Here is a 25,581-nt window from a genome sequence, read left to right on the forward strand (position 1 = left end):
TTAAGAAGCTTAAAAAAATTTTTTAAAAACACACAAAAAATGTATTCCACTCTCTATGATTAAAAGGACGGATACATCGCCGCCAGCCAGCCGTCCACATCAAAGTCTGCGCTCACGCCGAGCCCCCCCCCCCCCCCCCCCCCCCGACCTGACAAAAAAGCGACGCGCAAACAACTGTGCTTGCATCATCGACCCAAACTCTCTTTCCAACTTCTAAGAGTCAAAATGATGCAATAAATAAAAAGAGAAATTGACCAAAGTGTAATAAATGGAAAGTTGCACACACTTCCTTGTAAACTGAAGCATTCAAACCAGGGATGTTCAGTCCTGCTTTTTTTATTCAGTATTCAGTCTTTGAAAACTCACCGATACAGAGTAGCAATACCTCGAATGAGTTTTATTTAACACAATGCCCAAAAATTGTGAACATGGACCTTTCTTTCTGATGCGCCAGCTACTGCCAAGGAGCATTTACTCGATATCAGATTTTTTTTTTTTTTTTTTTTTTTGCCTTACGTATCACTGGCTGGTATCAGCAGCCTCCACGAGTACCCGATACCTTACAATAAAACTGGTATCGGCCCGATACCGATAGCTGGTATCAATATTCGCCCATCGCTAATTACAACTATCCATTTTTAACAAAACAAAATTACCCAAATGTATTTTCACTCATTATTGTGTACAAAAAAAAATGTTGATTTTCAGTCTTGAGGCAACAAAATGCCGCGCAGCTTCCGCAGAATGAGGCGGAGCTTTACGACACATCTCGGACTTTTTCTATTGATAGTTAATGCATTCGCTGCCAGACATTTTCAGACCCTCTTTTACCCTAACGTTTGAAAAAATGTGAAAAAAAAAGAAAAAAAATCGAAATAAATTCCTGGGATTGAATGGCTGGACTGTGAAAAGACAAGTAAATCCGTCAATGGCAGTGAATGACTTAATACATTTCTCTCAAGCCATTTTTAACACTTCGAGTTGGTTAACAACGTGGAAAGGTAACGGACGACCAATAACGTCAATTCATGAAAAATATGAAATTGCCTTTATATGGACATATGAGGAGTCCAACACAGCGAAGATGTAATCTATTTGTGGTTCTGATAAATAATCGGGACACATTTTGACATCTTCCAAAGCCACATTTCCATCCGCTCCTTTCCATCCAGTTCTCTTCAGCGGATCCACCCTGAACACGACAGGCGGTGTGCAGCGACCTGCATGTATGCAGACGCGTGTTGGGTCACCGAGTGCCCCTCGCGCACTTCTGGTTCGAACGCCGGCGCGGCCGGCTTGTTAGCGCTAAGGGAGGGAATCCACCCGCGGCCCCGACACGTGGCCCCCGGGGCCGTGGGACACATCTGCAAAGCGTGCATACATGTGAGATGAGAACATGTGATGTCACGCCTTGTAATGTCACGCACAATGGGCGTGCGAGGTTTGGACTCATGCAGGGTGGGCCTTTTCTTGACTTGAATCTGGTCCATGTGAACCGGGGGTGGGGAACTTGCTTCATCAAACTTTGACATCATTCTCCACGGACGTTGAATTGTTTTCTAACTTTCCAGGGCGTTCCACTGAGTGAATTTGAGAAATTGTTTGGTCATTTTCGCCAGGATGAACGCGCTAGTAAGATGTGCCGTTTTTCGGTATGTCAAGGCCCCTTGCAGATGATACATTTGTCAGAGTGACAGTAACTGGAGGTGCAAGGATGAATCAATGAATTGACGATCAAACGACTCATTATTTTGAGGATGGATTAATCATTTGAAAGACTTTGTTTGATTAAAACTGCCGAAATCCTCAAAATTTCTGTCCGTCGCCCTAAATCCTCTCAGATTGTTTGTAGTCCTCTATGAAAGCTTTTCGGAATAATTTGAAAACATCTGCTTTTATTTTGAAAACCGCGATCACTATTTTTTGCCGATTTTTCTGACGTTACGGGCCGCTTACATTTGTGCACTTTTCGCGTTGTCGATTTGAAATAATCTTTTTTTTTTAAATAAATGGGATGGAAATGAACTCATTCACTGCCATTGACAAAATTATATATTTTTTTTCAAATTTTTTCAAACGTTAGGATTAAAAGAGGGTGTGAAAACGTCTGGCAGTGAATGAAAACATAAAACGTGACTTAATAAAAAAAATCTGATTCATTGATCAATTGACAAAATAATCAACCGATTAATCAATTATTAAAATAAACGTTAGTTGCAGCCCTAAGGATGATAAACCAAGTGGTTCAAAGTTAAGAAAAATATTCCCTTCTGATGTAAACATAAAGAGTACATAGTAGACGTCTATCAATCGTTTCTAAATTTCTCCACCATTAATGCGACCTTTAACCAAATGTGCAACTGAAAGTATTGTTTGAATCTATTTGGGAGCAGAGCTACAAAATAAACCACGGAAATCACGTGGTTGCACAAGTGTGCACACCCTCATAACTGGATTGCGGCGGTGTTCAAATTGAACCGATCGCATTCAGGCTCATGTTAAATGGGAGTTGCCGCACACCTGCCACCATTTAAATGTCTTTAATTAATCCCAGATCGTTGTCGGCTGTTCTAGTAGGCTTTTCCTGACATGTCTTGCTCTCGAGCAGAAGGCGGAAGGTTTTGGTAATACTGACGACCATTTCAAACTGTTTCATAATTCCCCGCCCACATTGCCCAAGGCCAGTTTTGTTATTAATTAAGAGGGCCTGCTCGCCCATTTGTTTGTTCTTCAATTGAGTCTTAAAGATTACAGATCACGTTAATGGTAGAAAACGTTTTTAAATAATTTATGTTGGCCTCATTTGTATCACAAAAACTTGGCCTTGCGAACAGGTGTGTAGACTTTTCATATCCACTGCGAGCCCGACTGTGCTTCAAGCTCTTTCTGCAAAACAACAATGTGTGTCAGCGTGCACTCTTCTCCGCATCAGTGCCTCCTAACACTGGAACGCCCGCGCCCCCGCTCTGTCCTCGTTTGTCGTCTGATAGCACTCTGACATGCGGCTGACTTTCCAGTAAGGGGCCCGCAAGTGCGTTTATGCGAAAGCCCCTCAGGCTTCTGCGCAAGGCGCTTTCTCAAACATCACAAATTAGGCCCCTGGTTGACCCAGAAGAAGTAAATTGGCACAATGAGTGATTTCATCCTTCTCTAACAAGAAGGCGGTCTTACAACTGAGGATGAATTAGGATGCCGAGATGTTGCTTCAAAGCCATTGTAGGTAGATTGGGGCCCAATTTATTCTGCAGCTCTGCTCAGTTGGAGTCAGAAAAAAAAAAAAAAAAAAAAAAAGATGAATGAATGCCAATATGAAGTGTCTACGGTTCGGCGATAATAAGACGCACAAGTGAAAGGCGTCAGGACCGATTCACTTCTCGTGTCATTGTCGGGTATCTTGGCGTGTCGGTTCCCCAAATAAATAAAGCCGCACTAACGGCTCCCAGCATCGAAGAAGTGAAAGGACAAGTGAGAATGGAGCTTGTGAGCAAGCGATGTCAGGGAAGCAGTGGGGAAAAGGAGGGTGGCAGGCAGGAATAAATAGGACTCAGCCCGCGAGAGGAAAACACCATCTGGTCAAGATTATAACCTAGATACTGTGCATATGTGCGTTTTAACACTCCTCCGCTGTCCTCAAGTCATCGCATCACTCTCCTTAATAAGGAATTTCACCATTTGCACGCTTGCTGGACAACAACAAACAGTGTGTTTGTTACAGTACCAATAATAAATACATTACTTCTCTCCACAAATGTGTTCTTGTCAGAGGCCTTGCTATTTTCATTTTAACAGCTGTGAGAACCCACGCAAAGTTGTGATTGAGGATGCCAAGGGAAAGAAAGAAAATCTGAGCCTTTCTATGGGGGATTGTGATTATTAATAGGTAGCCTGAAATGGCCAGTGTGTCTCGCTAAAAGTCGCCTTGAGATATGCTCCAGTTTAGGTCTAGAAAGTGGATGAGATGGCTCATTAATAGGAATTAAAATTGTCAGTAGGTGGTTAATTATACAAAATGTATACTGCTGTGTACTATCCAAAAACGTCAGAAAACTTTTTTTTTCCCCCCCGACTTCATACATGCAACACCGGCTGAAAAGCAGTCTTCATTGAAGGCTCCAAGTTGTCCAAAGCTGTGAATCAGACTGTTGACTCCAATGAGGACAATAGTACAAGATAATGGATGGATTTCATTTGTCATCGTCAGTCACAATCTGAGAATCCGCGAGGCTTCACTTCCGTTGCATATTGATTCAACGCCCTCCAGTGGACATACTGTGAAATTGCAGGGCCCGTTCATTTGCCCTCCCTCTCGTTTCTTCCCACAGAGACGATGGTGTTGTTTCTGATCGGGATCTCTGCAGCCGTCAACATTTCATCTCATGACAACCAAACGGCAGGTGAAGTCCGAATATTGATGTGACTCTCCGTGGCAACTGTTTTTTATTTATTTTTTTTTATTTTTCAAAGCGCATCCCCGTATTCTGTCCTCTGCCCAGGGAACCCCACCCACCAGGGTGCTCATGTGCTGCCCTCCACGTTGATCTTGTCCCTCGTGCTCATCTTTGTCGTCCTGCTGACCATCTACTGCCTCAGGTGAGGTTGGGGGAATTTGCAACTCACCAACACAAAGCAAAGAATGAACCTCAATTTGTAGTACGTGTTTTTTAGGAAATCACTGTTGGAGTTGTATGTCTCATTACTCTCCTTTCATAAAGGATCATAGATTATATTTCAAATGATTATTTATATAGTGCCACCTTTTTAAAATAGTGTGGCCTGTTATTTTTTTTCCCCAACAGTTTCACAACAACTGATTTACAAAGTTTAGTCGGAATTGCAGACGGACCGCCATTTAAAATTAGAGGTGGACCAGCCAGTATATGCTGTTTTTTTTTCATCCCCGAAAAAAAAAAAGGCGAATGACGGACGATGGAATGGTACCCACGCTACAGACGGATGACGAATAACGGGCCCCCTGTTCAAATGCCATGTGTTTGTAATCGGAAAAAAAAAAAAAAAAAATAGAACAAGCTATTTCGAAACTTTGCGAACATTAGTGGGGCCAATAACCTGTACAAAAGAAATTAAGTAAAAAGCTATACAACTGAAATGTTGCACAAGTCGGCACACCGTTCTGAGATCGTGTCTGTGTTCGGAATTAACTAATCACATTCAAGCACATGTTAAATCAGAGTTGGCACACACCTTCCACCATTTAAATGTCTTTATTTAATCCCAAATAAACTTCAGCGGTTCTAGTAGGCTTTTACATATTCATGTATTTTCAACATCCCGTTTAACCTTCCAATGTTGCGGGTGAACTAGACCCAATGTAATGCTTAAAAATCAAACATTTGAAAAAATATATAAAAACATGTCCTGTTTTTGTTCTTTTCTTAGTCGTAATAATGTATTTGTTTACGATTTTTAATGGCAAACATAACAGTCGGGTTAAATTGGAACAGAAACGTTTTTTTGAATAACTGAATTAGAAATGTACGTTCATTCATTTGCATACAATTTATTCATGCTGAACAATAAATAATCAAGCTCAGATTGTGCAACATATTCATTACGTTATTGAAATTAACAGTGATCGCTGCAATTCTTTAATAACAGTAAAGTTAAACAAACAACATTGTCTTCCTCACGTTTTGTGACCTTTTATGATCGATGGCTTACTTTACACTTTTTTTTTTTTTTTTAAATCACATACAGTATTTAACTTTATCTTAAAGTTCTTTTTTTTTTTTTTCTTCTTGAGGTTCAAGAACCACAGGAAAGCTCTGGTTACCTCGGTGGATAAAAAGCTTCCAAATGGCTTCTTGGAGGAACAAGGTACACGATGTAATCACCACCCCATGAAAACGTAATGCTTTGCTGTTTTTTTTTTTTGTTTTTTTTTTTTCTAATATCGATATTTGATTCATGCATTTACATTCTTTATGGCGTTGGAACAATTCCCCTTGTGTAGTCTGAGCTAACCGGGAAGTTTGTGGAGGCCTCTTAGCTTTCCCAGCACGTCGGGAGCCTTATAAACTTTCATTTTAAGTGAGGGGGGGAAAAAAAAAAAATATATATATATATAAATAAACGGAAAGGCCGCATTTTGAGCCGAGGCAGTTCCACGCGGTCCGAGTCGCTGCTCTGTTTTACGAGTTGGAGAAATCATTTCTGTCATGAATCGGCAGGAGTGGGAAATCTTAATGGCCGCCCGGCTTGTTGTTGCAGGTGCAACGCCGGCTCGTAATGCTGCCTGCTGGGAATCGTTAGCCTTCTGACCGCCGTATATTCCTTTTGAAACACAGGAGAGCAAAGAGTGGTCCTCCTCCCCAGATCGCCCTCGCCCTCCAAGAGGTACTTCCCCATCCCGCTGGACGCGCTGGAGGACGAGTACCGCGCGCGCTCGGCCGACGACGGCAAGCTCTTCCGCGAGGAGTTCAATGTGGGTTCATCCGCGCAAACGCACCGGACGCTAACCTTTTGTCCCGTTGGCTGTTGCCCGAATCCTGAAAATGGCACTAAAAACCTACGAGGGCCAGCGTTGTTCTGTATTTTTTTTCCGCTCTCGTGAGGTTTTTTCTCGTTATAGTCGCTGCCGTGTTACTACCACCACGGGTCCTTTGAGGAGGCCAGCAAGGAGCACAACAGAGACAAAAACAGATACCCCAACATTTTACCATGTGAGTGAGCCCGCCCCCGGACTTGAAGACAAGACTGCCTTTATTGACATGCGATTTATCGCCACTCTCTCTCGCTTGCAGATGACCATTCCAGAGTGGTCTTGAGCAGTCGCATCGGTCACGCGTCTTCAGACTACATCAATGCATCTTACATAGATGTGAGTCATAAAGCCTAAAAGCTTTCAAATTAGCTTCCGAGTAGATGTTAATGCAAAATTTTTTGCGCAGGGGTTTAAGCAAAAGAAGAAATTCATTGCTGCTCAAGGTAAATCAAAATCAAACTTTTTTTTTTTTAAGTGATCAGGTGCCGTGTAGGCTTCGATGACCGATCGGCGAGTTTAAAAAAAAAAAAAAAAAAAGATAACCGATCACCAATTCGATCGGAAGCTTGACCAATTCATCCAATCTGTTTAAACAACTTGTTTATTTACTGTACAGTGGACTCTGCCTATTGGGACTAGCCTGGCCCACAAATAGGCAAAATTCACATGTAATTGAAATGCTTTGGGGGGAAACGAATAGGCAAAATTCACATGTAATTGAAATGCTTTGGGGGAAAAAAAAACAAAACACTAAAAATAAGTTAGACAGCAGGCTTGTAGAGTTAGTTAGCAAGAACCCTTTTGCTTTCAAATGATTATCAAACCGATGTACTGTATGAGGTAGCTGAGGTAAAAGTTTGCATTGGTTAGTATGTAATCCGTGATGTCCCCCTCTAGTGGTCATGCCACATCAACAACACTATTGATGTTTTGTTTTTTGTTTTTTTCTCGTTATTCCAAATATATTTTATATGCCTCAGGTCCAAAGTTGGAGACGGTGGGCGACTTCTGGCGAATGATTTGGGAGCAGAAGACGGCAACGATCGTGATGCTGACCAATCTGAAAGAAAGGAAAGAGGTTTGTTTTGAACGCCATCTTAAAAATGAACTTTTATTCTCCACAGTAATGGTTCTCAAACTTGATACACCAAACACCTCCTCGAAAAACAATTACCGGTAGCTCTCCAAGCGCAAGCACTAACATTAACATTATGCACCGTGTGAACTTTAACACTGTGCTTAAAAATGGGGAAAATTAAAAAAAAAAAAAAAAAAAAGTTAAGTAAAGATTCAATTAAAATGTATCGCAAATACAACATCAAAACTATACTTAAATAAACGTATAAAAACAATAAATTCTTAAAGAAAAAAACCCCAAATGTGTTGAAGTTAAATACAACTGAACTGCACTAGCACCGAATCATAAATTTAAAGTATGTAACTACACCACACAAAACACAAAAGCTTTCCCGTGTGTTGTTCCCCTGACCCAAAGTCATCCGCTTGTAATTTAGTTGACCCCGTCTCTCAGATGACAATCTAATCACATTGTCACCCAGCAGATGACTTTTGCATGAGTTGAGCCTCAAAGGGCTGATCAATCGCGAGCTCAGTAGCAGGTTTGATACAGCACGAGGAGAAGAAGCGTCAGGGATCAATGATGCAATAATTGTTGATAAGACCCTGAGAGACTTCATGATAATTAGTTTGAAAGGCTTGTTAATGAGTTGAAGCTCGGCTTGTGCACATCGTATTGACTGACAGGGATGTGCAAAGTCAAGTGCCCGCAGAATCCCCTAGTTAAACCGAACAAAAATATAAACGCCACACTTTAGTTTTTGCTCCCGTTTCTCATGAGCGGAACTCAAAGATCGAAGACCACCTATGTATACAGAAGTAGGGCTTGACCGATCCATCGGCCGGCTGATTTAATCGACCAATATTGGCCCTAAAAAAAAAAAAAGATAATTTTGAAATCCTGATTTGTCTTTTTCTACATATTACAACATAAGACAAAGATATTCAAACACACCCCTAAAAAAGACGATTGGCAAAAAAAAAAAAAAAAAAAAAAAAAAAAAATCGGCCAGTTTTTCTCTCTGTTATAAAGTCAAACAAGTACTAAAGGACAAAGTAATGTAAAACAGTCAAATTTTATGCCTGTAATTAATGTCTTTTATTGTTGGAATCATTAAGGGACACTATATATTATTTTAAAGTAATTGACCGGTTAATCGGTTATCGGAATGTTATTCTGCCAAATATCGGAATCGGCCCTAAAATATCCAGGCCCTATACAAAAGTCCTATTTTTCTCACAAAGCTGCGTTAGTGAGCACTTCTCCTTTGCCGAGATAATTAATCCACCTGACAGGTGTGGCATATCAATAAGAGTGCACATTTTAGCGTGGCCTTTTATTGAAATGCAGCCTAAGGCACATGTGCAATAATCACGCCGTCTAATCAATATCTCGATATGCCACACCCACAAAGCGGATGGATTGCCGGATCTCGGCAAAGGAGAAGTGCTCACTAACACAATCCAGACAGAATCGATGTGTTTCTATTTTTGCTCAGTATTTTGTCATAAAGGCAAGGCAGCTCTGATAAAGCAATTTCCTACACAAGGTAACTCAATGTGCTTCACGTAATTCAAATGACGACATTAAAAAACTCGATTATTTTTTATGTGTACTTCATATTCCTAATTATGTGTTATCAGGACAAATGCTTCCAGTACTGGCCAGAAAAAGGCTGCCGGATGTACGGCAACACCAGGGTGGCCATGGAGGACGTCACCGTTCTGGTGGACTACACGATTCGGAAATTCTGCGTTCAGTATGTAAGTCGTATCTATACATCCACATATCATTTCTTTTCATTAAACCCCTGGAAAAGAAACTGTTGGTTTATTAAAAATGTGCCATGTATGGATTTCCAGAGCACGCCAGTAAAATTTAATTACACTGCAGCAGGCCTTCCCAGCAATATTTTTGAGGGAGCATTGTCTCTAATTAGGCACACAGTAAAATGGTTTAATATTTGAGCCAACTGTAGTTATCAAATGACATTAAAAATACATCATTTTAATCGCAATCTCTTATTAAAAATTAAGCATCTAATAAAGCTGCATGGAGAAGACGTAAAAAGTAATGCTCCCTGAAGGGGCTTTCAAACAGTTTAGTACACGGTAATAGGATCGAAAATAGAATAAATAAGACGAAAAACTGCGGCCGAAAAACAATCTAGGATATTAAAAGGGGTTGCATGCAAGATTAAAAAAATAACATCAATATACTAATGTGTTTAATGTACTTCCGGATTCAATATGCGGGCGCGTTGCCGAGCTTTTTCCTCGCCGTAGTCGCTTTGCCGCAAAGCCTTTTCACTTTGGCAAAGCCGAGCGGGTACAACAGGCTTTTGTCTCGCCTCTGTTTGACACCGGAACCCCGCAGCTCAACTTGACATAGCCTCTCTGACTTGTGTTCACGAGATGACAAACTCACCGCGGATGAGTCAAACAACCTTTTTTTGAGAGATTAAGACAAAAGGGATTGGAAATAGACGATAATAGTAATTATATGGAAAAATCTGCAATTGTCCTACTAGGAAGACTACGATACTTTCTAATTTTTTTTTTTTTTTTTTGTCAATTCCAGTCATGATATATAGTAACAACAGAGCCACGGTTATAAGAATGCTACTATTAGTTTGGGATTTATAATTTGGTTTATCGCATCTTGACTTTTTTTTTTTTTTTTTTTTTTAAGACTGAAAACGTCTTGCACTTAAAAGAAGGATATTCAATTTTATTGTGCTGGACTGGTACAATGAAATTAAAGACATTAAAAAAAATAAAAATTGAATAATCACCCCACTGGCAGTTTAAATTATATACTGTAAATTGTTCATTAGTTTGAATGTGTTTGTCCACAAGCCTTCTCAAAAAAAAATGTGAACACGTACATTCTATTTTTTTCTGAGTGTGAGCGTAAATAACAAACGAGACTGTAAGGTGCACGGCAGATTGACATTTGCATTTCAAGAAGGAAAAAATAAAGTATAAGTGCGGAACAAAGAAGTGTCTCTCGCCCAAGTCATCTGGCTTGCCTCTCTTGTGTGTGTGTGTGTGTGCGCGCGTCTTTGCGCGTGTGTTTGCTCACAGTGAACATTACTCACGCGCAGGCATTAACTGGGCCCGTCTGTTCTTCACAGCAGGCCAGCGATGGACCCCGGGCCCCGTGCCTGGTCACTCAACTCCACTTTACCAGCTGGCCAGACTTCGGGGTGCCGTTCTCGCCCATAGGCATGCTGAAATTCCTCAAGAAGGTCAAGGCTGTCAACCCGACCTACGCCGGACCCATTGTGGTGCACTGCAGGTAAGAAGAACACAATTAGGACTTTTTTTTTTTTTTTTGTTTTTTTTTTTTCTCCCTTCCCTCGCGTCATCTGTTTTTGCAAGTTATTAAAGAGTGGCAGATTGTTGAAGTTATGAACCCTGTTTAACAGAACACAGGAAAAAGTGAGCGTCGCAGTCCGTGAGGGGTAATGCGGGTTGTGTAATTATACTGCAATGAGGACTTTTTTCCCCGCCCCGGTATGTGCATACTTGCACCTTTGTTTGAGTGGTCAAGCCGACTGCTGCAACAGGTGCTCACTGTTGTTTTTCAACGCCCGAGGCCCCCGCACACATCTGCTGAAATGACCCTTGTAAATCTATCGCTGGGGGTGGGCTTTTTTTTTTACATGCACATGGTCGTTCACCACCAAGCGCGTCGATGCAATAATGTACCGTACGTTATACGGACAAAAAAAAAATAGTTGGGCATCTGGGTTTTACACCTTTCGCAGGAAATGGAAGAAAACGGGGAGATTGTTGGCAGCTTTAACTGCTTCCACAAACCAACAATACTCACTAAAATCCATCATGTAAGTACTGTATGTACCTCGTTCTAATCGGGATATATTTTTCAGGCGTCTAGGGAGGAAGGATGAGGGGAAAAAAACAAAAAAAATTCAAGCTATGCTCCTATAGAGAGGGGCACACGTGGGATTGGGGGGAGAAACTCTTGCAGCAGCCACATAATGAAAGACATTAGAACAAAACTCAAAGACTTGCACATGTGGGGAGGGGGGCAGAGTCAAACCCTGAACCTTAAAATTGTGAGCCAGAAGTTCCAACCATGAGAAAACGGCGCTGCCACCATCAAACCGTGAATTTTTTAAAAGGCTTTTACTTACTGAAAGGTCAAGTCAACCCCCAAAAATTCTTTGCGGTGTTATGTTCTACGCAGGCCCACTAGTCGAAACACGGCCTTCTGATTTACGTTTCGTTTGTGGAATATGGGCCAAACGGTATAATCCGCCCATTTTTGTCCATCTCAGCGGACAAAAATTGTGCCACTTGTTGTCGGTTCAGCTTCACAAAACAGGTGAGCCATGATTGGTCGTGATCCGAGCCCTGAGCAACTGTGATGTTATATTCAGTCGACAACAAGGGGCAAAATGGCCGCCCCCTCAGATGGCTAAAAACGGGTGGCTTTTGCTGCTTAACTCATATTCCACAAAGCCAATATTTACATAAAATAAGCCAATAAATACATTTTCAGAGCCTCTTTTACCCTAACGTTTGAAAAAATTGAAAAAAAAATCTAAATAAATTCCTGGGATTGAATGGCTGTACTGTGAAAAGACAGGTAAATCCGTCAATGGCAGTGAATGAGTTCATCAGAATGCCATATTTAGACTAGCGAAGGCGCAGATAACATATTATTGCAAAGCGTGTTTTTGGGGTTGACCCCTTTAAACATATTCCTCTTTACCGTTTAACTTTCCCCAAATACTTTGAAGAAGTGGAAACAATCAATAAGAAATCCATTGGTGAGCCAAGACCTTTGTACAGTATGTGTTGTTGTTGTTCTTGCGGGAAGTGATGTTCTGTCCACCCGTCTTACAAGTTTTTCTGACAAGTCTTGTCTTTTTGTGTGTGTGTGTGCGTGTAGCGCGGGCGTGGGGAGGACGGGCACGTTCATTGTCATTGACAGCATGATCGACATGATGCACATGGAGCAGAGGGTGGACGTCTTCGGCTTTGTGAGCAGAATACGAGAGCAGCGCTGTCAACTCATCCAGACCGATGTAAGCCTTGACCCCTGCTGACCCGCTGTGCCTGCCGACTGACAGTTGTTGTTGCCGCGCAAGGCAAACAAACAACGACCAAAAAAAAAAAAAAAGAGAAGACCGCAAAACAAACCGTCAGTGATACTAGAAGAGGAATGAAGGGGGGGGAGGAAATAAAAAAAAAAAAGTAAATTAAAAAAAAAAAAAAACTCACTGGTCCCGATTCCCTTTGTGCTGGTCCACAGATGCAGTACTCCTTCATCTACCAGGCCCTGTTGGAGTACTACCTGTACGGCGACACCGAGCTGGACGTGTGCTCTCTGGAGGGACATCTGCACGGGCTTCACAACACCAGGGCCCCCCACGACAGACTGGGCCTGGAGGAGGAGTTCCGGGTATGCCGAGAGAGAGAGAGAGAGAGAGAGAGAGAGAGAGAGGGAGCGAGCGAGCGTTTGAAACATTTCGGTAATGAATCGTCCCAACATGGCGGTATTTTCCCCGAGATCTGGCCCAAGGTGGCGCTCTGAGCGGCGGCGACATTAATAACGGCGCTTTATAAGGTGCCTCCATCTGCCATGCAGAATTAACGGGAGCTCGGCGGGGAAGTTTTCATGTTTTACTCATAGCTCTTATGGACGCCCTCACCCCCCCCTCACCCCCCCCCCCCTCCCCCCTCTCTGCTGATTAGAACTTTGTTGTTGCTGTTGTTTACTTGAGGCAGTTAATGTTTTAGCACTTTTGAAATACACTCTGGGGTCACCACATTAGGTACGCCTGAGCGATAACGTGAAAGGATGAACGGTATTTAAACATTGATAGATGGCTTTATTAAACACAAGCATGTAACAGAAGATGATTATAATAGAGAGAAGATAAAGTTTCAAAATAGAAAGGAAGGACTTTCTTCGCCGCAGTTTATATGCTACAAAGGAGCTGGAAGAAGTAAAAAAAAAAAAAACAACAAAAAAAACAACTAACTTTGACGTTGTTAGCAAAGACGGTCACAGATGTTAATTATTTTTGCACAGGTACCTATAATACAACAACGGTGTGCAAACTTTTGCGTTGAACTTTTGTTGTTGACATTTTTGACAGATTGGCCGGATCGTTCATAGCGAGGTTAAAAAATAAAATAAATAAAAATGTGCCCGATGATAGAAGAATGACTAGTTATTTTTTGTTTGTTTGTTTTTTTGGCTGAATAATAATTAATTGAATTTTATGAACTATGAAAGAAACTAAATAAAACATTTAAATGTGTATGTACAATTTTGATGATTGAAGTAGTAATTCCTAATTTTTTTGATATTATAATTAATAAAACATTTTAGCGTCTATGGATAATACCCATCCATCCATCCATCATCGATACCGCTTATCCTCACAAGGATTCGCGGGGATGGATAATACCTTTTTTTTTTTTTTTTTTTTAGAATTTACAATGGATCGGTGATTCTCAAAGCGTGGCGCAAGTAGCACTAGTGGCACGTGGAAAAATCACTGCCAAAGTGCAGTTCGATTGTATTGAACTTTTATATTCAAAACGTTTTCACATTTACTGTCTCAAACACTTTTTTTTTCATGTGTTGTGTTTGCAAATCATCTGTTCCCCCCCCCCTCCTCCCCCATGGCAGAAGCTGACCAACGTGCGCATTATGAAGGAAAACATGAGAACGGGGAACCTCCCAGCCAACATGAAGAAGAACCGCGTGCTTCAGATCATCCCGTGTGAGGAATACTTTGATTCTTCCCCCCCTCTGCGGTTCCATAATACATCACATCCGAGTCGCTTCAAAGTGACGGGTGATCTGTATCGATACCGTACAACGGCTAATTACGTAATCACATGTCACATTTGAATGAACCGTGTCGGAAGCCTGATCAAGTGCAATCACGTACCAGGATAACTAGAGTACTCCGTGCATATTTAATGCATATTTAATGCAAAGAATACTGTGGTTGTCTAGTCCAGGATGTGCTCCGCCTCTCGCCCAAAGTCAGCCGGGTCAGTCAGCTTTTCCTAACCCGTATAAGTACAAGTGGTCATTTTTTTTTTTTTTCAAATAGAGGCGGGTAACTCTTGATCATTTTAATCAAGTGTGTTCTAGGACTGAAATATAAAAAACATCCAGAATAGTGGCGCACCTTTAGAGAATTTTCTATTTTTTTTTAATTGATGACAAATACAAGAGGGAAAAAAGCCCAGAATAATTAAAAATATCGGTTATCTTTTTAAATGGCAAAATATGAAACTGACATAAAAAAATATTATGCGAAAAAATGTAAAGCAAATAATGAAAAATGTAAAAAAATAAATAAATAAGTGCATACAACAATATTAGATGTTAATTACGCAAATGGAAACAAAATAGTGACCTTTTTTTTTTGTTACAATCAAATATTAGGGATGATTGGGTCATACCTTAATCATGGTTATATCACATGCAGTCACTTGTTGCTAGGCAGAAATAATTTATTTCCTAAGCGCAGGCCAATTCAAAACGCCACACCCACGACCTTAAAAACTAGATTCACAAATACCGGCCGTAAGCACTTGAATTTTCCATGAATCCCTGCTCTGTATTAACAATAAAATACGTCTGAGAGTTCTCCTTCTGTTTTGGACCCAAGTGACACTTTTCCTCTTCTTCTACTTTTATTGGCTTGAAAAAGTTCTCCTTTTTTCCCCGGCACAGATGATTTCAACCGAGTCATACTTTCAGTGAAACGAGGGCAGGAGTTCACCGACTACATCAATGCCTCCTTTATTGACGTAAGCAACCCCCCGCCCCCGCCGCCGCCGCGACCTCCGCTATAGATTTTCCCATAGAAGTATAAATATAAAGCTCATCGGCTTCTTCTGAAACGATGCAAAACATCATTCCCCGAGTGTTGCGGTGTGCCCTCCAGGGCTATAGGCAGAAGGACTATTTCATCGCAACCCAGGCCCCCCTGTCTCACACGGCGGAGGACTTCTGGAGGATGGTGTGGGAGTGGAGGTGCCACTCGATCGTTATGCTCACCGAACTAAAGGAGAGGGAGCAGGTGCAGCACGCCGCGTGATTTCTACTGTCTTATCGCAGCACGTTTCCCTTCTTTTTGTGATGTATTTATTCTGTTCTTCCCCCGCGCGGTCTCGTGTTGAAAAGTACCTCTCACGCCTTTCCCAACAGGAAAAGTGCTTCCAGTACTGGCCATCAGAGGGCAGTGTGACATTTGGTGACTACACTGTGGAGCTGAGTGGAGACTCACAGGGTGAAACCTTCACTCTCAAAGACTTGGTGCTCACCTGCAGAGCAGTACGTAGCACAAGCTTCAACCGCCGTCGGGAACATTTGGTTGGATTAATGACAATAATTGATAATTATAATAATGCTGTGATGATATCATAACTGGACATTAACGCTCATCTGTCTGTAGTTTATGGGGAAGTCAACCCAAACATATTTTCAAGAATGGAACATACTCTAGTTGAAACACGGCATTCTTATTAATTTTGCGTTGGTGGAATATAAATTAAGCAGCAAAACGCACTCGTTTTTAGCCATCTCCGGGGGCGGCCATTTTGTCTTCTGCCGACTGAAAATGACGTCACAACTGCTCACAATGACCAATCGCGTCTGACCTGTTTTCAGAATTTGGGCCGTGATGCTACTTAAATGAAGTTAGATTTAGTATGCTAGCTTAATGCTAACACATAATAGGAAACTTCATAGGCAGGGTCTAACCATTAGCATCTATGAGATGGTGTTAAAAGCCTTTAAGCAACAGATGTTTGAACACAAACAAGCAGCACATATAATCTGACGTTTTGTAGGCGAGCATAATGTCGCTTTTGTTTGAACAACGGTGAAATAACTCTCCTCCGCCTCCCACCAGGAGAACCAGTCTCAACACGTCCGTCATTTCCACTTCCACGGATGGCCTGAGATCGGAATACCGGCGGAGGGCCGAGGGATGATTGACATCATCGCCTCGGTGCAGAGGCAGCAGCAGCAGTCTGGCAACCGTCCCATCGTGGTGCACTGCAGGTGAGGCTCTTCGCTGTCGCCACCAAGGCTGCTTACAAGCGTTTTTAGTTGAGATATTAGATGGCCTTTTCCTTTTAAACGATACATTCTACCTTTCAAGAACGGCTGTTCTAAGAAAGTCCCCGTGTTGCCTCGGCGGAGCCGCTGTTCTTATGCCTAAACCACTTATGTGATCCTTTATAAAGACTTCTCAGTGGATGCTTTGATCAGAACCTAGCTTCAGGTGAAGTGATTCGAAAGCGGCGACGGCCCGGTGGGATCGATCCAATCCACCCATTCGCAGTCAATTAAAACCTCTCAAAGTGAAATATCCTCTGACTCCCCACTATGATTAATCTGATAAGATGAGCTAACGACAGGAAATGGTGTCATCACTCCGCTCTTTGCCTTCATCGCCGCTTGTCTAAGAGGGGCTTTTTAAAGCCCCCCCCCCACTTCCTGACGCCTCCCGGGAGCGGGGCTAACCCTCGGCGATCCCCCGGCGTCTCGCCGCACTCGTCCAAATTGCACATCACTCCGGCGCTCGCTCCCTCGCCGTCCCGCCATCGCGAGTAAACATCGGCTCAGTCAAACACTCAGCTTCCACGCTGATTAGTGTTAGCGTTCGGATTAGCCTCTTCTTAAATGGAGGGCGGAGGGTGGAGGGGGGGGGGGATTATTAGCACCATTAGCCCCACGCACACAGAGGTCACCTTTCCTCTCGCCGACCGATGCATTCAAATGGATGAAAGGCATACATGCTAAAGGATAAGGCGCCATATTGGGCAACTTAAGTGGGTGCTTAAAATGGACCCTGCGCGCCTCGCTATGAGACAACAAAACACTGCAAAAAGATACAGAGTGTCTTCGCTTCTTGACTGACATATGAGGGTTCAAGGTTTCAAAGTTACCTTAGGCAGCATCTCACAGAAGTGCTCCAGAAATGACACCAATGTAGACGGCTTGTTTCTGTTGTCTCACTTTCAGTCTGTCTTGTGTGTCTTTTCCATGAGGTTGCCGATTGAACTCGCAGCGTAGTGTGAGAGCGATAACGCCAAATTTAACACACCTGCTCCACCATTCACACCCTGTAGCATTGAGTCGCATGACACTGAGGAGAGAAAACGGCTAATTGCGCCCAGCTTGGACATTTTCACTTAGGGGTGCGCTCACTTTTGTTGCCAGCTGTTTAAATGCTAATGGTTGTTTGTTGAGTGATTTTGAGGGGATAGAATATTTACACTGCTATATAAGGTGTGTACTGACCGCTTGACATTGTCGGGCCATCTCTTCGGGGTAAAAATAAAGAAACTAAATTAACAAAAATATATATTTTTGTTAATGAAGTAAAATAAAAACAAAAGTGTGCAGAAGAAACTATTGTGTGTGAGGATACAGAAGTCAGTCGGTAACAGTAACCGTTCATTGTCTGCGAAAACACTACAATGTTTTACTGACCCTTCAAGTCTGAAACAAGTTTTATTTTGAAAATCAGGTGCATCCCCCTATGCTTCTGTCAAAACGCTCATCTCAGGGGGGAGAAAAGCCCAGAAGGCCCAAAATGAGTAACACACAAAAAAAAAAAAAAACATGTTTGGACAGCTTCTTCAAAAAGGAGAACGGGCCAAAGAAAAAAACGAGACGGAAGAAGAGCCGACAACTTCCAAGAAAAAGAACAAATTATTTAAGAGACAATATCGACCGTCCTACACATGCTCTGCGTAATATGTAGCGACCGGCTCGCAAATGAGCCAATGAAGCCATCAAAATTGCTTTGGTGCATTGGAACCCAAGCACCCAGCATTAAAAGACAAGCCTTTGGATTTTTTCTTTTTTTTTTTTTTTAAAGTAAAAAAAAACAAAACAAGATTACCCCAATGGGACCAGCTCGTTGAAGAGAAACAAGCAAAGGGCTCCCTAATTACAACAACTACATTCAGCGGAACGGGGACTTATATATTTAACAGGCGCGCGCATCTGTCCAATAAAAGACGATTCGATACGTATCGCGATACATGCGGTGCGATACATTTCAAGGACGGGATATTTTGGAGTGGAACCGAGATTCGGTTCGATTCGGTGGTATTCGATTCGATAAGATACGGCTCAGTTCGAGAGGATATGACGCAATGAGTGTCTTGTTGAAAATTATTTCACAATATCAATCAACTTGTCCGTACTGTAAATGGAATTTCCTTGAAAGAGATTTGTTGAAGACCAGTGAAGAAAGTGTTGTTTAATTTCGTTTTAATTTGTTTTATAAATTCTGTAATTTTTTATTGCTGTTTAGAGCGTGTTTCTTGGTTGTTGTTTTTAAACCCTTCATTTTAGTTGAGTTTTTATTAGTTTTAGTTTGTTTATTTTAATATGTGTAGTGGGTTAGCCATTCTATATCGAATCGAATCGTAATCTCACTGAGTGGAACCGTCCTTGGATTGTTTCGCACCTTACATATCGAAAACCGTGTCAAATCGTCTTTTGTGGAGAGATGCACACCCCTAGTAATCATATTTAGTCTTCGTTCATTTTATAGATATAAAATTATGTTTGTTGAGCTGTCTTTTTTTTTTAAGCACTAATTTGAATTTTGTTAGTGAAAACGTTTTTTCAATTTCAGTTATTTTGTTGGTTTTCATTAACTACATTACCCTCGGCAACCTTGTTGGAAGCTCTCCAAAGTTAATTAAATTCCAAGAAACGACAAATCATCAGCAACCTCAAACTGATTTATAACAATTTATAACTTTTGGATCGTTTTTTTTTTTTGACCGGTTCAAGTTATTTTAAGACCAATTAATTTGTTTGTGTACCTCTTTAAACGAAAACCAATTTTCAGATTCAAATCGGTTTTCGTTACACTCCTGTTGAATCTTTTCACATTTTTTTTTTTTCAAATCAAATCAAAATTTGTCTTCACGTGAATCTGGTCCTTGGTGCAAAAAAAGGTTGGGGACCAGTGGACTATGACGCACTCCAACTTAAATTTGCTTGCAGTTCATGTACTTAAAAAAAAAAAAAAAAAAAGTGATACTTTGACCAATATGAATTTCTATAATCTACTTAACACAATGAAATTCAATAGAAAATCAAAATTTCAGGGGTGGGGGTGAAATGGGGAAGTCTCAATGGAACCGAACGGTGATCTTGACTCCATTATATAGCAAGCCCAAATGATTTCCCGTCTTGGTCTTTCAGTGCCGGTGCGGGTCGGACGGGGACCTTCATCGCCCTCAGCAACATTCTGGAGCGCGTGAAGGCAGAAGGCCTGCTGGACGTCTTCCAGACCGTCAAGAGTTTACGCATGCAGCGGCCGCATATGGTGCAGACCGTGGTAATGTTTGCTAATGAGACACAAAAATAACAAAAGCCGCTTGTGGAGTTTACGTCGGGCATGTTAACATGCCACGTCTTTACGCGGTGTTGATGGGTTTTTTTTTTTTTTTTTGTTTCTTTTTTGGTTTGTTTTCCAGGAGCAGTACGACTTCTGCTACCGAGTGGTGCAGGATTTTGTTGACATCTTCTCGGATTACGCCAACTTTAAATAACGCTCTTCTTCTACCGTCTGCTTTCCAGTTAACTTATGCAATTGACTTTAGTTTGGGTTTGTTGAATGTACATTTTCTAAAGTTTTACATTTTGTATCATACTGTGATATAATCAAACATTCCCTGTCCTTTTGCGGAGGTCTTTTAGGATTACATTTTACCTGAAAACATTTGCTTAGTACATAAGAATATGTAGAGTAACATGTAAATACAGAGGTGCCTTGAGATACTGGTGAAACGAGGAAAACTGAGAATTACACATTGTATATTTCAAACTACCACGTAGCGTTGCCTTGCTGTCTGCTACCTTAATGCTAATGCATCATTGAAAAGGCCAGAGACAGGCTACAAAATAGCAGTGTTCACATTTTAAGATATTTGAAAACAGACGATGCAGCAACACTTGTAGATGGGCAATATGACAACACTCACAAAACATATATTCTTTATCCTCTGTGAGAAACTTCTAATTACGGCAAGTTACGGAGTCACAGTAATTCCGAAATGCTTCTTTTGATGTCAACTGCATCACCGTGATTTAGTGCCCCCTGGTGGTAAGATGGGCACAACAGAAAGAGCCTCAAGTAATCAATTATGATGCACCAAATGTTTAATTCTTTAAATTATATTTAATTCGGATATTATTTAGGGTGGGCTAGTACCCATACCACGTATCAGTATTTAGCCGATACCGCCCTTATTTCAAGGTATCGGGTTTTTATAAAGGATGCTGATACGAGCCACCGATAATGAAGGTAAAAAAATAAAATAAAAATCAGACATCGAGTAAGTCTTCCTTGCCAGGGGTTGGTGCTACACTACGGCCGTTAAGAAAGACGGAGAGATCTTTGCTCACAATTATACGTCGTTGTGTTCATAATTACTAGTGGTATCAGTACTTGGTATCGGTATTGGTGAGTCCTTTCGAGTGAGTACTCGTACCGGTATCGGTCTAAAAAAAAAGTGGAATCGGAACATCCTTAGTTATTAGCTATTTCCCTTAGTGACAGTGTAAAAAACTCGGATCTCAAGGCACCTCTATATTCAGGCATATCTCAGTAGATCTGAATATTGTAGAAAAGTAAAAAAAAAAAAAAAATTACAAAAAAATCCTGAATTTTCAAATTCATTGAGATGAAGTTGTATTTGTAGGCAATGACTTTGCTCACTTCCTACCGAAAATGCGTCACTCTCGAAATGCTTTCTCAACTCTTTCTGCTTGGCCCTTGAACCACAATGCCTTCTTTTCTTTAGACGCGTATGCATACAGTATTTCCTCTTTGCGGCCAATACGTTGAAATGTTTGTCGGGTCCAATTTCCAAAAGTCCCATTCAGGACCTTCTTTTCTAATCTCCGGCAATGTAACCTGCGTTCGATTCTGTCGGCGGAAATCTTCACTTGGTCTTCGTATGAATAAGTCAGCAGCCGCTGTCTGTTGTCGTTTGATTCGACGTGGCCAACTTCCTTCTCTTGCCCGTGGCCATGTTACTTAGTGCTTGGGTGCCCGACACTGCAAAATGCCATTAACCCATATTGAAAATAATGTCTAATCACTCCCAGAAAAACATGTCATTCAGACATGTTTTTTTCCCTCCAGCTGCCGAGTATCATATTCCGCTTTTTTTCTTCTTAACATGCTTGCCATTTCTCCGGCATGCATGTTTGATTAGAGGCGCCGAAAAACACTTCTAATCGTGAAATATTTGTCACCGAGTGACACCGTGTTTAGTTTTTAACGACAACCCGAAGACATTTTGAACTTTTACTGCTTTTAAATCTGCGTGTTTAATACGTAAACAGCCATGTAGTATGTATGATCTTTTTAGTGATTAATTTAGCGACTATTATGACGGATGCGCTTGATAACGGACAAACAAGGGTTTTGCTCTTAGGAGGGATCTTAATGGCATTTTTCCACATGTTTTGACAATAATCACAAGTAGTATAGTTCTGCACTGAACAACAATATAAATGCAAACACTTTTGGTGACTTTTTCCATGTACACAAATGTCTCTTACTTATGTTCACTAATCGGTCTAAATTTTAGTGAACACTTCTCCTTTGCCTATACAACCCATCAATCGCATAGCTGTGGCATATCAATGCTGATTGTGGTATTGTTGGGGCGGGGGAAATATTCTGACAGAGCACAGATGGGGGGCCACAATTTCAATGTTACTGTATGAATATTTTTTTAGGTATGGACAAAATAATAATAATAATAACCGCATACTGTGATGAAAAAAAAAACAAATCCAGTGCAAATGGCTCTGTTGAATCAAAATTACCATTCAAGGATGGCATAAAACTGCTGAACAAGCAAACCAACATTTAGTGCACACACTCATTTTGTGCATTTTTTCCCCACATAAATCAACTCACTCAAATCTGTAATATTGGTGAGGTACTATGTTTGTCCTGCATTTCATTCCAAATCCACAAAAAAAAGTAGGCCTATGTTGTAGTGTAAGGCATTATAAGACTTGGTGTAAGTGCAACTGAGCTGTCTGCCATCTAGTGGTGATATTATAATTATAGTTGATGCATATTCGCTGTTTGGCACCCACAAATTCAAATATTTACAGATTTTTTTCCTTTTTTAAAGGGTTTTGAAAATATTTTTTTCTTTTTTTTTTCCTCCTTTGAACCATGTTTTTTTTTTTAATAACATTGGGTGATATTAAAAATTTTTTTTAAAAAAACAAACAAACAAACAAAGGTTTCTTACAAAATGTGATTTTATTTTTGTTCACAAGAACCATTGACAGTTCGTTTGAAGTGCATTTAGTTACCCATCCTTGGACTAGATTACCACTACTACTTTCCTCGGCAAAGGAGAAGTGCTCACTAACACGGATTTCGCCGGATTTCTCAGCAATGTTTCAGAGGCCTTTTGTGTCACATCGTAAAAACAAACGTTTATATTTTTGTTCAGCGTATAATCAAACAGGGAATGCTCAGCCTTTCTGCAAAAAAAATGTATACAGTCTATTTTTGCAATGGCAGGACTCCTTACGTTTAACGCGCAGTAAGCTCGGAAGACCTTTGTACTATTGCGTTTCTGGGTAAGCGGTTTTGTGTGTTGTGGTGTCACCAAGCTTTACTCGAGTGCTATTGTTTGAAGTCAACATAATTGTAATAGCTTTGAGGCCTTGTAAACTGCTACAAAAAAAAAAACCAACAAAAAAAAAAAAAAGAAGTGGTTTCCGTGGAACTTTCTGCCTTTTTGGAGTCTCTTGTACAAAGTTGATTCTAATAAATAATACATGGGCGAGAAATGTCTGCGCTTGTTTGTCTTGCTCCCAACAGGTGCACACGCACCAAAAAAAAAAAAATTGCAGGTCTCATGCCGGTTGAATCCTCACGGCGATGACGGCGGCGGCGTTCTGGAGCACTTAGGCGCTTCCATTAGCGGCGTCGGGTGCACCATTAGCGTGTGAATGTGTCACACCTGCAGAGAAGGGATTATAATGCTGGCACCTATAAAAGAAAAAAAAAAAAAAGATGCTTTCTTGATGCGGCACATGCTAACGAGGCTAACAGAGAGGTGAGTGGCTTCGGCGCGCTCTGTATGACGTTCATTGCTATGGCGATGTGACCTTGTTGATTGTTTTCATGCAGGAAGCTGCGATGGAAGTCATTTGCAAAGTAGTGGCGCGCGTGTTGCTGTTGGCCTTGCTGCTGCAGGTGGCTTCGGGCCAGCACTGGTCGTACGGGTGGCTGCCGGGTGGCAAGAGGAGTGTGGGCGAGCTGGAGGCCACCATCAGAGTGAGTTGCACACTTCACTTTTATAGTTTGTGTTTGTTTGCTTTCAAATCTTCTTCTTCTTCAACGTAGTAAGGTTGGAAATAAGTTGGATATTTCTCATTATTTGTAGTTTTGGAGATTGTGACCAAGAAAGAAATGTATTTTTTATTGTTTTATTTTGTTACGTACGTAATTATAAATGTACAGTTTGTTTATGAATTTATTGTATATTTATTTTATTTGTTTTTTTTAAATGTCCTTTTTTCAATCATTTGTGTATTCTTGTTTTATTTTTAATTTTGAATTGTTAATATTGTTTAATTTTATTTTACCTTTGAGTAAAAAAAACAAACATTGTCATTCAATTGTATTTATTTTAACAATTCATTAATGTTTGAACATTTTAAAATTATTTCATTTAAAAAAAATTCTAGACATTTGTAAATGCAAGTATGTTGTATTTCCAATTATTTACTTTTTATGTTTCATGATTTTAGTTTTAACATTTTTTAAAAACATTTTAAAAATAAATGGTTGCTTACATATCACATTTTATTTTAATATTTTTGTTTGTTAAATTCTTTGTATAGATATATTATTGTTGTATTTACAGTTTATTTTTAATTTGCATTATTTTATTGGTTATTTTTTAACATCCTTGTTTTGTATATATTTTCGAAGTGATGTTTGTTTTTACGTGTTTTTTTCCCTGAACTCTAGTTATGTTTTCACTAATTATGTAATGAATTTAAGTCTAAAATTCTTTACTTTATTCTATCTGTTGTAATATATTATAAACATTGAATTTTTTTCAAATTCTCTTTTCATTTCTTTATGTTTTTCATTTCACTAAATGTTTTACTGTGATCATATTACTTCCACACTAAAGGAGCCATCATCAAAAATTCAATCAAGCATCTTTGACTGTTTTCCCTATTTTTTTATTTATTTTTGAAATACAGTTCTGTTCATGTCGATGTTTCAACCTCGTCTCCTTGCCTCTTGCGTTGCACTTAGATGATGGGTACAGGGGGCGTGGTGTCTCTTCCCGAAGAGGCGAGTGCCCAAACCCATGAGAGACGTCGACCATACAATGTAGTAAGTGTTTATTATACATAATTGATGGCGGATGTCTCCCTCAATTGTGCAATATTAATGTACACCACAGCAGAGTTGCGCCGCTGTGCTCCTCGAGCAGCTGCGACAGCATACAAAATGCTCAATTACCTTGTTTTTTAAATGTCATTTTTCCTTGTCTCTTTTTTTGTGCATCGTTAAATATACGCCTAGCCTTTTTTTTTTTTCCCCCCCCAACGTTGACTTACGCTTTCGCAAATTTGCTGTTTGAAGTGCTTACGACAAATTAAATGAAATATTAAAGAGATCTCATTCCAATCTCTGCAGATGGATGATGATGATGATGATTCCCATCATTTTGAGCGAAAGAAAAGGTTCTCTTAGAAATGAAAAGAGGGAAAAAAAAAAAAGACAATTTACATGATTATCTACAGCAGTGATGGATCCCCCCCCGAGGGCAACGCATTTATTGCACCAGTGTCATTGAGAGGCATGTCTGTCGCATTCAAACTCATGTGAAATTGTAATAAACACTTTTTGAAGCCTCATCAACTTATTTATTTGATTTGAGTTGCGAAA

The 25,581-nt window shown here is 40.5% G+C and overlaps 2 protein-coding genes and 1 long non-coding RNA gene across 4 annotated transcripts in view; 2 read left to right on the forward strand and 1 right to left on the reverse strand.

Annotated features, from left to right (window-relative positions):
* Nucleotides 1-21,202, forward strand: part of LOC147140074 (receptor-type tyrosine-protein phosphatase epsilon-like) — a 29,016-nt gene extending 7,814 nt beyond the window's left edge. Inside the window, exons 3-21 of the mRNA XM_086044713.1 lie at nt 4,323-4,394; nt 4,494-4,590; nt 5,762-5,835; nt 6,306-6,442; nt 6,590-6,680; nt 6,762-6,838; nt 6,909-6,945; nt 7,483-7,580; nt 9,224-9,343; nt 10,717-10,880; nt 12,504-12,639; nt 12,867-13,016; nt 14,256-14,349; nt 15,318-15,394; nt 15,532-15,666; nt 15,795-15,920; nt 16,501-16,652; nt 19,827-19,962; nt 20,102-21,202. Coding sequence (XP_085900839.1) covers nt 4,328-4,394; nt 4,494-4,590; nt 5,762-5,835; nt 6,306-6,442; nt 6,590-6,680; nt 6,762-6,838; nt 6,909-6,945; nt 7,483-7,580; nt 9,224-9,343; nt 10,717-10,880; nt 12,504-12,639; nt 12,867-13,016; nt 14,256-14,349; nt 15,318-15,394; nt 15,532-15,666; nt 15,795-15,920; nt 16,501-16,652; nt 19,827-19,962; nt 20,102-20,176 — 2,043 coding nt within the window. The 5' untranslated portion in view covers nt 4,323-4,327 and the 3' untranslated portion in view covers nt 20,177-21,202. The remainder of the gene's footprint in view (nt 1-4,322; nt 4,395-4,493; nt 4,591-5,761; nt 5,836-6,305; nt 6,443-6,589; nt 6,681-6,761; nt 6,839-6,908; nt 6,946-7,482; nt 7,581-9,223; nt 9,344-10,716; nt 10,881-12,503; nt 12,640-12,866; nt 13,017-14,255; nt 14,350-15,317; nt 15,395-15,531; nt 15,667-15,794; nt 15,921-16,500; nt 16,653-19,826; nt 19,963-20,101) is intronic.
* LOC147140075 (uncharacterized) lies at nt 6,009-17,750 on the reverse strand. The gene is made up of 4 exons (XR_015088603.1): nt 17,543-17,750; nt 12,836-12,998; nt 10,681-10,874; nt 6,009-7,562 (listed from the first exon to the last, which is right to left on the reverse strand). It is a non-coding gene; the product is annotated as an uncharacterized LOC147140075 (long non-coding RNA).
* A 158-nt stretch (nt 21,203-21,360) lies between the features above and the next one.
* On the forward strand, nt 21,361-25,455 carry gnrh3 (gonadotropin-releasing hormone 3). Of its 2 annotated transcripts, XM_086044729.1 has the most exons (4): nt 21,361-23,725; nt 23,800-23,946; nt 24,943-25,023; nt 25,330-25,455. In XM_086044729.1, the coding sequence occupies exons 2-4, from the start codon at nt 23,809-23,811 to the stop codon at nt 25,384-25,386; spliced, it is 276 nt and encodes a 91-aa protein (XP_085900855.1). In that variant the 5' UTR covers nt 21,361-23,725; nt 23,800-23,808; the 3' UTR covers nt 25,387-25,455. The 2 variants fall into 2 exon arrangements, with proteins under 2 accessions (XP_085900855.1, XP_085900854.1); XM_086044728.1 differs by lacking the exon at nt 21,361-23,725 and having other exon boundaries at nt 23,758-23,946.
* Nucleotides 25,456-25,581: the final 126 nt, after the last annotated feature.

Source organism: Filicampus tigris, chromosome 11, assembly GCF_054856515.1.
Source record: "Filicampus tigris isolate MCC_2025a chromosome 11, RoL_Ftig_1.0, whole genome shotgun sequence".
Taxonomy (NCBI): domain Eukaryota; kingdom Metazoa; phylum Chordata; class Actinopteri; order Syngnathiformes; family Syngnathidae; genus Filicampus; species Filicampus tigris.